Below are 12,922 nucleotides of genomic sequence, written 5' to 3'. Positions count from 1 at the left end.
AGGCAAAGGTAATTTTGAAGTTTGGGAAAAGCAAACACACAATGTTGAGAAGAAACAGATTACCACAGCTTTCAATCCCATTCTTATCAGGCTTTTTAAGATTAAAATTTTTTAAAAGAATCAGATCTTACAAGTCCTGGTGTGGATGATCTGAGATTTGATATCTAGAGCGACATAATTCAATTTAAATTCCTAATAGGAAAAAAATTGTCATCAAAAGCACCAGCCTCCGTTCTCATTCTACTAGGCATAACCTCTGGGTACCTCAACAGAGACTAAGAACAACGGGGGTGCTTCATGATCAGGCTGAGATGGGTTCCACCATGCCTTAGGTTCTCTCTGTGCTTGATTTATGAGTGACGAGGAGTGGGTTAGACTTCTAAATGGCAAAGAGTTAAGGACTGCCATGGAAGCAGTCTGTCACCTGTTTTCCTAGCATCAGTTGACAGTGAACAGGGTACATTATATTTTCTAAGGGTCAGCCATTAAATACCGCCATATTTGGGGAGATATTCCACCTTGGGATTTAGCTAACATTTGTGAAACACAACATGGCTGAGCAGTGAGCTCAGTATTTCATATGCAAGAGTTACTGCTCACTTGTGTAAGTATCATTGTGAAACATCGCAATGTCTAAATTCTAAGAACTGCCTGTGTATTATGATCTCCATTTTATGGAAGGGAAAACTGAGGTTTGGTCAGGTCCACTCCAGTGCCTACAGTTACCCAGGTAGTAAGTTAGGGCAAGAAAGAAAGCCCAGTCCTCTCAATCCAGATGGAGTGCCATTTTCCCTGCACTGTGATTACTTAATCTCATGTATTAAGGGAGGAGTTTGTGCTGTCAAAATGAGATAAACCTAGGATCTGGCCCCGTGGCTTAGCGGTTACGTGCGCGCTCAGCTTCAGCAGCCTGGGGTTCGCGGGTTCGGATCTGGGCACGCACCGACGCACCAGCTTGTCAAGCCATGCTGTGGCAGCATCCCATATAAAGTAGAGGAAGATGGGCACGGACCTTAGCCCAGCACCAATCTTCCTCGGCAAAAAGAGGAAGATTGGCATCGGATGTTAGCTCAGAGCTGATCTTCCTCACAAAAAGAAAAGAAAAATGAGATAAACCTAGAATCAGTTACTGACCAAAGATTTCCTAAATATTTTCAGGATGCACCAGTGTATTTTGTAAGAAGTGAGGGAAATGAGGGGCAAAGTGAGACATTCAGATAATCCAACAGAGGGCAGGTGTGTCTGTTTTCTTCATCTATTTCACTTAGATTATTAATTCATGGAAATGTAACATTTGTTCAGCCAGGCACCATTTGTCACGGCTGGAAAACAACCTGGAGCTGATGATCAGCCTTGCAAACAGCTCTCAGATCCATCAGTGCTTGCCACCATCCCTCAGAAGCAGTCGTGTCTGCACTGAACGTGTTCATGTTTCCAGACCCCTCTTGTTTGCATCCTTCGCCCTGGCCCCACCTCTTCTGCATCTGATGCCATTCACTCCTGCTTCCCAGACTCTCTCCCCTGTAATCCCTCTATTTATCACCTCCAATTCTGAGATGGAGGGAGGTGCCTGGGGACTCTGGCTCCTCATAACGCTGGGCTAAGGACAATGCTTCTATTTAAATCATGGGCTCCATAGGGTACAAGGGGCTTCTGGGAGTTTCAGGCCCTGGCCTTGGCATGCCTGAGAAAGCACCTCTGCCAGCAGAGTAAACCATGTTAGTATTAGGATCAAAACAACCCTACCATCTGCTTTAGAAAAATGTCATTTTGTATTTAGACAGAGCATGCATCCACTTTGAAGCAATTCACCAGAAATAACTGAGTTTATCAGCCCCTATTTCTAAAAACTAAGAGGGTCCTATGATTATTCTGTACTTACAGATGAGAAGCTAATGCCCAGAGCGGTTAAGTGGCTTCACCACGACAGCCCAGCTAGTCATGGCAGAGCCATAGAACTCATACTCTGCCAGGCTATCTCCCCCAACTCCCTGAATTCTTTGGCAGATACATATTTCCAAAAGAAACAAACACCATGGGAAGAGAAAAAAGCAGCAGTCCATAGTTAATTTCATACCAGCTGGCTGCCAAATTTCTATTAATTCATTCTAAGTTCTAAGCTCTAGGCCGGGGGTTCCAACTTACCGCCATTGCAAAAACAAATGTCTACCCGCGAGGGACTTGGGCTGTGATTTCCAGTAGACAGCCCAGAAGGGCCCAGGGCATGAACTGAAAACCATTTGGAGGTGGGCAAATTTTCATCCCCATCAACAATCGGGTTGTATTCTTCTCCATTTGAGCTGTACCCTAAACGATTTCTCCCTGTGTGGGGCAAGAAGCCCATGACTTCTAAGAAGACCTTGGGAAGAACTTCAGCTCAGTCTCCCCTTAGAATCCATGGCCTGGACCAGGTGTTTTTATTCTACCTTCCCTCTTTCTGTTCCACCAGGAAGGACTGCTTTCTGAAGGGATTGCCAAGTTCTGGTCTAGCTGTGCCGGAGTCAAATCATGTCAGAGTTCTGAGGAATCTCCTCCCAAGAACATCAGTAACACAGGTCAAGTGATGGCCATAGTGTCCCTAGATAGAGTCCATCAGTAGCATGTTCAGAAACATTTATGGGCTCTTTTCTAACTGTACAAGGCCTTCTATTAAGCACTGTGGAAAGTAAAACAGTAAAACACACCTGAACCTCCAAGGGGTTCCATGGTAGAAAATATGGGAGAAAGCGTAGAGTAGGGTCAAAAAGCACAAAAGCCTAGCAGATGGGTTTTCCTAGCTTCCAAGGACACAGCCAGGACAGCAACCTGTTCAGGCCCGTAGACTAATAGGAGATGACACAGAAAAGCAATTTCTTATAATGTTTTTATTCAACACAATATCCCCCATACCTGAACCATTAACTTTCTTCCAGTGCCACCTTCTCGCCCACCTCCCAACTAAAGCCTCACAACCCCAGTGAAGGCTACAAAATGGTTTGTAATCCAATGGAACGATGGAAAAAGCATGCTTCCTTCCAGAATCCTCATTATTCCTGAATGTCGTACAAATGAACATTTCGACACAAAGTGCCCCATAGCAAGGGATGGTTTCCAAGAACCGGGTCACTGCAAAATACTATAATTATTGCAGAAGGATTGTTTTCTGTAAGGTTGGAGCTGCCTGCAAGGTACCTTTCATGATTCTCCAACAAGACAGCGGTAACCACATGTACTCCTAGTGTGGTCCAGAGGGGTCTTTGGGAGGAACACGGTGCATCTTCCCAGAGTACCATTCTATGCTCTTTGTTTTACGGCGTGGAGACTGGGGGAGGTACAAAGTAGTCCTTGAATCTCTGTGCCTTTCTGACTTGCATTTTCTGCTTCAGCCTGTTCTGCAAACTCGCTGCTCTTGTTCGACACAGGATTTCCCTCTTTGGTAAGTGAAGAGAAACATTGCTAAGGGCTGCACTCCTCCCTGTAATTACCCTGAACTCGCATTTTGCCTTTATTTGTGGCTCCCACAGACATCCTGAGCCTTAGGACTAGTGTCACCTAAATTTGCCATAGAAAATTGTTCTGAAGTGTGATAAATGACCTCTCTACCCTTTTAACAGCCCAGATTTTCCACACCAGTGAAGGTTTCAAGCTCTGCCTCTAACATCCATCATAAAGTGGATTTGTCAGAGATAAATGCATTGTCCCTGAACAGAGGCCTGGCACTTTTTGTGTTGGTGGTTAGTTATGCTGGGCTGTGGTTTGTGCATATTGAGAAGATTGCATTTAAAAGACAGGCATATGAAAGTCCCCCTTTATCCCTTTTTCCCTCCCTCTGCCCCCTTTCCCTCTGGTAACCACCAGTCTGTTCTCTGTATCTATGTGTTTGTTGTTTTGGCGGTTTTTTCCTATCTTCCACATACGAGTCATACTCATGTTTATAAATTGGAAGTTTTCTAATTCAATCATTCTTGTGTACTTGTATTTGCTGGCATTGTGCTGTGAAAGGATATTCCTTCTCCCTTCCATACCATTTAAAAATTTTTTTGACTATCTAAAAAAAAAAAGACAAGCTGAATGGTTTGGGAAGTCACAGGCCATATTTTTGATTCTAGGGAGTGATTCTACTACGATGGTGAGCTGTCTTCACATCTTAGCTCAGACACTTGACACAAGGTAAGTCTTCCTGGTTTTTTCCAATAGTTTCTCAAGACTCCCTCTCTGACCCTCTTTTCTCACTTATTATCTGAAGAGATGACTTGTCACTGCTCTGCAGGAGCTGGGGAGGGAGGGAGTCAGGGAAACGATGAAGCTCACCCTAATGTTAGCACCCTCTGTTTCTCAGTTGACATGATGGAGAGCCATGTCATGGCACACCCTGAACGCTAAATCTGAGCCTTCATCAATTCTTGTCGTCTCTTGCTGAGAAGTTCATCTTTCAGAAGATAAAATATATAAGGTGGCAGAGTGCCACTTTTTACCTAATTCTCCACAAAAAAGAAGGGCTTCCTCTTGGGTGGCGAGGCCATAAGCATCCTTGGAGCGGGGAACCACAGCTCTCTGAATTCCAAGTGGCCGAGGAAGGAAATGCAGGGAGATGTGACCACCAAAAGATCAGAGACACAGACAGATTTGAGCTATGGCCTGAAGCTCTGGGAGGAAAGATGGCTGGAGGGGAGAGGATGTCTTAAAATATATATATGTAAATTCTGGTAATATAAACATAAATGATTAGATAAGATAAAAAAGAGAGAAGTAGTGAAAAGATCTGAGGGAACTTGCTTTAACACGCTCATTAAGTAGGGCCCTTGTCAAAGTCGGGAGGAGGATACACATCCCAAAACCCAGTGCAGAAGAGAAGCATCAACCCAGAAGAGTAGCCAGAAGGTGAAAATCTCCTACAAACTAAGAATGGTTATCAAAAAAACAGTTAAGAGTAATTAAAGGGGATTTTCGGGTTTTTGAGAGAAACAAACATGTAGAGATATGAGGACAGCACAAAGTTTGCAGGATCAAACCAAGACATTGCAGGAGACTGAAATCCTTTGTCATTGGGTTGAGGAATCTACTTCCAGAAGCATGCAGAATGCCTTGGGAGAGAGTCCACTTTTTTAAAAATGCGGTTCAGTGTGTTTGATAATCATTCCTGGCAAAACCTGTGACTAGAAAGTAAGGAAGAGAGCTCATGAATACTTACAGGATCGGAGCAATCCCCACTGACTGTATTTCCTTGTTATTTTTCTTGTTGGTTGGATGAATTATCACAAAAATGCTGTAGATAAAAAGCATCTGTCCTTGTAGCAAGCCTGTCATAATCTTGTGAATAAGATGTAGAAATATGGAAAGTAATAGATGACTTGTAGGTTTTGTTCCAATTCTAAGTTTTATAAAATAGTTTTGAAGGGCTGACCCTGTGGCGTAGTGGTTACGTTCAGAGCACTCCACTTCAGTGGCCCAGGGTTCGTGGGTTCAGATCCTGGGGTGGACCTACACCACACATTAAGCCATGCTGTGGAGGCATCCCACATACAGAATAGAGGAAGACTGGCACAGATGTTAGCTCAGAGCCACTCTTCCTCATGCAAAAGAAGGAAGATTGGCAACAGGTGTTAGCTCAGGGCCAATCTTCCTCACCAAAAAAAAAAAAATGTTTTGAGGGAAAACCCCATATACCCACAGCTAATCTCCATTCCCATGGGTCACATTTCTAAGGTTTGTTCAGTGCCTGATTAAGCTGTCTGTTTAAATGGGGCTGGCAGTCCCTCCCCGCTCCCTTCTCCAAGCTAGGACATCCCTGAAAACTAATAGAAACCTAAGCTTCAGTTGACTTATTTCTTTGTTCTCTCTCTCTCTCTAAGAGGTCCTGCATCATAGGGAGAGCTAAAAGTTGCTTATCCCATGGTGAGCTGCAAGGAAAACTCCCCTCTCCCTCCTTTTAGTTAGATATTTACAGAAGAATGTAGCCAGCTGCAACATTAGATAGATAGCAGGCGACCAATACCAGTTTCATTCTAAATCGTCCTCTACATTTCCTGAAGAATTGAGCACTAATTCCCTCAAACTGAGTACTCCGTCCCGGTGCTAGCCCCCTCTGAGGATTGTGTGACCCAGGTTTCTTCCTGGATGCTAACTGCTCTCTCCATTCCCCCTGACACGGTGTCCTCGGGTGACTGGAGTGTCAAATGTCTGCCCGGGTTGCACTGCAAGTCACCAGTTTCAAGAAGGGGGTTGGCCAGAGGTTCGGATTAGACTTTGGTTTTGAACCTTGTTTGCTTACAGGACTGTCATGAAGTCAGGCTCCGAGCTGGTGAAGGCCGGGTTACGAGCATTCTTTGAAAACGCTGCGGAAGACTTAGAGAAGACTTCGGAAAACCTGAAGCTCGGGAAGTTTACCCATTCCAGAACGCAGATTAAAGGCGTTTCTCAGAATATTAACTACACCACCGTGGCTCTGCTCCCCATCCTGACGTCCATCTTTGAGCACGTTGCTCAGCATCAGTTTGGGATGGATTTACTCTGTGAGTCAGATTGCTGTCTGTCGTGGATTTATACGCACATGGCCATAGATGGGAAGTATGTGGCTCATTCACATAGGTTGACCTTGAGGGCAGAGTAGAGAGATAATTACTCCACACTTTTTCTTCTTAGATTTAAAAATGAAGTAATAGACTCTTGGAGGGAAGAAACCCCCAAATTTGAATATATAATATTTAATCTTTTCCCACTACTATTCTGGACCAGAATTTTCCACCCACTAGGTTAGCTCTCAGCCATCGTGCTCCCACTTAATTTGAAAAGGTTATCTGAGTAATCCAGCAGGAGATATAGGTTTGCTCCCAGGGTTTTTCAGACACCAATATTTCTGTTAAGAAGCCCTAATTTATTCATTGCTTACCAGGAGCAAAGCATGGATACTAACATTTCATTATCTGTTCCTTCAGAAGACCATAGTCAGTTGGTTTTATTTTAGTTTGCATTTAATACCATATGCAGCCCCCTTGTGCAAATATTATGCCACCAAGCTTCAGTTTCACACTTTAAATGTTGGCACATGATTTAATCTAACCAGTTGTCTGATAGCTAAGGCTGTATCTTCCATATCCCTGAACAACTGCAAATCAGTTCTTTCCGTGGAGTAGGAGGGAGGGGTGGGGGAACATCAAACTCATTATTTCATGTCATGGAAACAATGCACTTCCTTGTTGAAAAGTAAAAAATTATATTAGTTCTCATTGGGTTAAATTAGTCCTGGCCTTATCATGAGCTCCAGACTTTAAGAGGAGCATGTAGCCTAAAGATTGAACTCTGTGAGTTCCTAAGTGGAACATGCCCTTCCTTTAGGAAACAAGGCAAAATCATGACACAATTGAATTGCGTTTTGAAAAATACCCATCAGAGAACTTGGGACAGGTAGACATGAGGAATTTTGCTCTATCTCTAAAGAGGTAGGGATACTGTACATGTGTTCCTAGGAAATGAATGAAAGGCTCGTTCAGACTTCAAGTTTCTTTCATTCTTCCTTTCAAAGGAAGGAAATATTGCTCCAGACAAAATTTGACTACAGTGTCTCCCTCTTTTGGGGAAAAAAAAAAAAATTCCATTATGGAAGGACTCAGTCAAATGATTCCTTTCCCTGAGCAGCGATGTGATCTGCATCATAAGCCCCTCAAAGGAACTCGGATGGCTCAATTCCTGTCACTGTGTCCTCTCCCAGTTCAGAAACTAGCATCTGGGGAGAAAGGGGCTATATTCATTAGAGAGAGATCTTTGGCTCTTGGGTGACACCGACACGTTTTCTCTGTTGGTGGACCCTTTCCATGTGCAGGAGGTGGAGAGCTGGGATTGGAGCACGGTGCTGACAGCTCTTATTTGTTCTTTTCAGTGAGCGACGTGCAGATTTCATGCTACCACATACTGTGCAGCCTCTACTCCCTTGGGACAGGAAAGAACATCTATGTTGAAAGGTAATTAAGGAACAAAAGAGGCCAACACATTTGGGCTCAGAAAAAATGTTACTTACAGTCTTTAAACACTTAATAATATCTTTTCGATCCAACAAAATCAAAATGCTCACTGACATGGGATGGTGGTTTTGAGCCTAGATTATGAAATGTTTGTGGCGATAGTAAGAAGTGTAATGAGGCTCTTGAGATTTATGACTTCTGTGCAGACAGCCGGTGAATGTGTGTGGCTGGAGGAGCAATATAGCCAAGCTAAGTCAGATGCTAGTGACCAAAAAATGTTGAAGAAATGTCTGTTTCTTCATAATCACAGCTTCCAAATAGCTTCCAGAGTTCCTGTGGTTAAAACTTGCTGAGAAGCTCAAGGGACGTGAGGCAGTTGCTATAGTGTTTAATGAGTTTCTGTGTGATACAACCCTGGACCTTTACCATTCTCTGCTGTCAGATTAGTTATAGTTTTAGCAAGTCCACACGCTGGTAGCAGAAATGCTATTCAATAATCTAGAGTCAGAACAAGCTGATTTGCAAGGTGCTTGGGTCCGACTTTGCTCTGTAATCTGCCTGGAGCGTTGCAGGCCTTTGGTGACCCCCTGCTTTTCAGCATCAAATACCACGTGTTGTGTTGTTCTGTTTAAACCCACAGGGAAGATCAGAAGGATAAACACAGTATTAACCAAACTCTGGACTTAGTCTTATCCTTGAAAGAGTTTTTTTTCCTTTTTTGCCCTTTCACATGAGGAAACTGGAAGAAATCCAATCTGTGTTTAAAATTACTTCATATAAATATCCCTTTGGTATCTATGCTCCATGTGCCTCCTCAATTTATGATGACTTTATCAAACAAACCAATGATAAATCCATGTTTCACATCAAAACTTACGTTATTCTAATTGCAATTTCTCAATAAAGTGAAAAACGACTTCGGCTCCTTCAAGAACTAAAGAACTAACGACGTAAAATTGTGTACTAGTAACCAGAAAACGTGTTGAAGAAATATCTATGTCTTCATAATCACAGCTTCCAAATAGCTTCCAGAGTTCAAGAAATTATTTCAAGAACCAATGACTAATTTATTTTGATTATGATTTTAAAGCTATAGTTGCATATCTTTCCTTATTGTTTTACATCATAAAATATGGATAAATAGTTTTGTCATTTAGAAATAGGAACTGGGCAGACAAAATTTTCAACCACATTTTATACCAAATCAACAAGCGAATTAATAAAAATTTTTTCCCTTAATACTGAATTTCACTTAGGGAAAGTATCTTTAATTCATTTCTTCCATTAAGCAGTTGTGAATAGTTTCTCAATATCTTTTCTTACTCTCTCCGTTTATGTGTGTATATACATACATCTATATGTGTTTCTTTGTGCAATTTTTTGAAAAGCTTATGCATTGTTCTCTTGAAAAAAAAGCCAAAGGTCAACTTTGAAATGTCAGACCAGAAAAAGACTGCTCTTCATATGAGTTTTTATACATTAATCACATATTCATTCCAGTTTTCTTGCATATCTGCTCTCCACAGCACTGAGTATTGGTGCCTGTGTTTTATACTCCGCGTTGGTAGAAGGCAAGTCTTGAAGAAGCACCTGGATGGAGGCTGCCCCTGTTGCCTCTGTGTTAGTTAATGGAGCAACTAAGGAATTAAAGATTTAAAATCTTAGGGTTGCGATGCTACCACTATTAATGACTTTTATTGTTTATTTTCTTTTGTATTGTGAAAGTAAGACATTCTTATTCAAAAAAATCAAACAGTACAGAAGTATATAGAGTTAAAAGTCTACTCATTTCTTAGTGCATCCTGTAGTCATGGGACTTTTGCTTAGTGATTTAATGTATGTTTGTTCTCTACTTTAGAAGACTTGGGTCAGCAGCTACGAAACAGGTTATTTCTCACTCTTCCAGTCCACCTCACCTCCAGTGGTTTCTCCAGGCTGGGAGTCAGGTCATAGTTGTGGTAGATGGCGTGTACCCTCCTTCCCTACTCTGGTCCTGTCTGCCACCCTGCAATATGGAACCTGAGCCCCACACACATGTTGTTCAACAGGTCTCCTAGGGCCGGCTCACACCCTTAATCCTCATTGTTGCAAGCAAAAACTCATATTCTGGGCTCCTCAAAATCCCCATATTTACTTCCAGAGATTTCTACACTCTGCTCTAGGTCTGAACAGGATGTCTCAGTTTCAGCATCCTCCCTTGATTTGGTCTATACTTTGTGGTTTGAGGTTATCACACATATTCCAATTTCAGCATAGATCCAAATTTCTTCCCAATTTTTCCCCAAGTTCTTGTGGATTTTAGGGAGGAAAGTACAATAAAACCCACCATTTCTCTACCACCTTTTACTGAATTTTCTTTGGCTGATGAATGTCTGTAGGTTGCAAGAGAACCACTAAATATTTGGTTTCCAGCTATAGCTTGAATGTGCCTTGTGGACGGAAAAGATTCCGGACACCTCAGCGATAGAGTTGACTGTGAGGCAGAAGAAGTCATTGAAGCAGAGTAGAGACCTTTCTTTTGGAATATTTTCTAATTGAGACAATACTGAGAAGGTGGAGTTTTCAGATACAAAATTTCAGAGAAGGGTAAAGGCCTTACGCGTTTAACCATGGAGAATACTTATGATCTTTAACATGGAGATAATTTGGTTAATTGATAGAGCTTTTGATGGGGGTTGATCAAGAAAACTAAGTTTGGAAATTGATTCCATCAAGCATTGAGTCTCCATTTTTTCATTGAATCTCCATTTTATTTCAAATGAAAACTGTGTTTTTCCCATCACCCTTGAGAGATATTTCTTCGTTCCTGCCCTGTCCCCTTTGACCAATTGTTTCTGACCAGATGTTGCATGCTTTCCCTAAACCTCTGAGATTACTGGTATTGCTCTCTAGAACCGTGCCCTGCCCCCGCTTTCTGCCCCTCTGCTAGGTGTGGTTTCCTCTCCTTAGCATCCTCTGAAATATACATGAAGGAACTTTCACAATTGCAAACCACCAGGTATGTTCAAGGCAAGATTATTATTGCTATGATGACTGTGTCTCAGCCTGTGCCCCTGACAAATAGACAGTTGAGAAGCAAAATCTCAATCCTTGGAAATAAAATTGAGAGATCAATTCAGGAAATAAAAACTGAAATACAAATTGAACTGTCTTCAAACTGTCACCATTGACCAAGTACTATTATATCAAAAATACTGTGCTAGGCAGTAAGACCTGAGGGGGGAGAAAAAGAGAGTTTCCATATTCAGTGATAAACTCTTCAAGTAGATCTTTGGTTGCTATGGAGCTGTTTCTGTAGCCCTTGCTCTGCTTGGTCAACACCCACACTTCCCCCTAGGGGGCGCTAATGACCGGAGACGTTTCATGACAGCTGGCTTGCTCAGTCTCTCTTGGGCCTGGAGGCCAAGGTCATTCGCTCCGATATTTCACAGCAAGAAGCATTACTTGGCCGACTTCTGGGCTTTACTTTGACAGAACTTTTAACAGCTCGACCAGGAGAACTGTTGTTTATCCCTCTTGGCCTAGCAGCTAATTAGAATCATGCGTGCTCCAGACTAGAAAATGCCCTGTTGTGAGCTTGTTGAGATGCAAATTTGTCACTAATTAATATCAGAGAGGACAGGGACATGCATGTCCCACGAGTCAAGAGTCAGCAGCACTGGAGAACTGTCTTTTACTCCAAGGATTGCCTTTGAATCAGACCAACTTTCTAGAAATCCACTTTTGTGAGATCATGACTTTAATTTTGGTGAGAGAAAGACAACAGAGAGAAATAATGAGTCAATTTATCACCACGGCAACTCAGGACCAGCTGCTTGCTAGGTTCATCTCCCTGGGCCAATGAAAATTTGCTCTCAGATTTGACGTTACCCCCTGTCAGCCCTGATTTTCTCCCAGAATTTTTTTCATCAATGCTCTCCCTGTGGCATTTCTTTCCCCTTCATCACCTTATTTATCACCTTATTTATCGCCTTATTTCCTCCTCCTCCTCAAAAGGTAAGACTGAGGAGAAGAAATACAATATTTCTCCTCAGTGGCCACTGAGGTTGGTAAAAATGGTGAGACGACTAAAAAAGACAGCCCCCACGTGTGGATCCTCGTATTTGATGTACACAGGCCCTCACTCCCCGCAGTTGTCACTGAGGGTGTTGGTCATTCAGGTCTGAAGTTAGAATGACGTCTCTCTTCTTATGCCTTTCCACCACCTTGAGCTTAGCAAAGACAGGAAATAGTTGAGGAAGAAGAGGTGGTGAGAGGGAAAGCCTGGTTGGGGAAACAGGACTGGCCTGGGGCCTGCTCAGAAGTGAAGCCAAGTTGCAAAAGCTTCCTAGAGAGGAACCCTGGTCTCACTCCCCTCCCTCCCACCAGGGCTGCAGCCTCCAGAGGGAAGCCGGGCAGCATTAATACTCAGGGCACAGGAAGGCTTCTTTTGTTCAAGGGCTGCTGGTCTGCCTCGGGAGCAGACCTGGATGGGGGGATTTAACAGGCAAACCTTCAACAGAAGAACAAGACTGTGCCATTAACTAAGAAGTGATTGCCTGGCTGAGGACATTCTTCCTTGCTAGAGGCTGACTTTAAAGTTATCTGCTCAAAAACTTTACCGGCAAATAAGCTGTCAGCTAGTCCCCTAAAAGCCGAGCCTAAGAAGAAGACAGAGATAAGGAATAAAACCACACATGTTAACTGTCCTTTAAAGTAATTAAAAGATCACTTTTTCATAAGCTTGGTAACTTGACTGAAGATTATAGGGGGTTCCGAGGAATGCACAGCTTTCTACCAACTTGCTCACCCACCCTCTCCCTCCTCCCTCTCTCTAGTCCAGCAGATTCCTCTAGCATCTCAAGGATACTTCTGTATCCCCTCAGGCTAGCCCCCTGCAGACTCTGATTCTGCCCCCAGATAGTCTTGTCAAGTCCTTTTTTCAGGACCAGTTAAGATCACATTTTTAATCCAATTCAAAGGTGTCTCTTTCTCCATGCTATACT

General features: G+C 42.8%; 1 protein-coding gene across 1 annotated transcript in view; it reads left to right on the top strand.

Annotated features, from left to right (window-relative positions):
- Window positions 1–12,922, top strand: part of RYR3 (ryanodine receptor 3) — a 269,878-nt gene that overhangs the window by 179,797 nt on the left and 77,159 nt on the right. The window contains 4 exon segments of the mRNA XM_087429068.1: window positions 3,366–3,415; window positions 4,089–4,149; window positions 6,253–6,491; window positions 7,856–7,937. Coding sequence (XP_087285194.1) covers window positions 3,366–3,415; window positions 4,089–4,149; window positions 6,253–6,491; window positions 7,856–7,937 — 432 coding nt within the window.

Source organism: Ceratotherium simum, chromosome 3 (assembly GCF_057802395.1).
Source record: "Ceratotherium simum simum isolate JZ-2026a chromosome 3, ASM5780239v1, whole genome shotgun sequence".
Lineage (NCBI taxonomy): Eukaryota > Metazoa > Chordata > Mammalia > Perissodactyla > Rhinocerotidae > Ceratotherium > Ceratotherium simum.
Note: the sequence above shows the minus strand (reverse complement) of the source record. Positions and strands in the feature narration are given on the sequence as shown.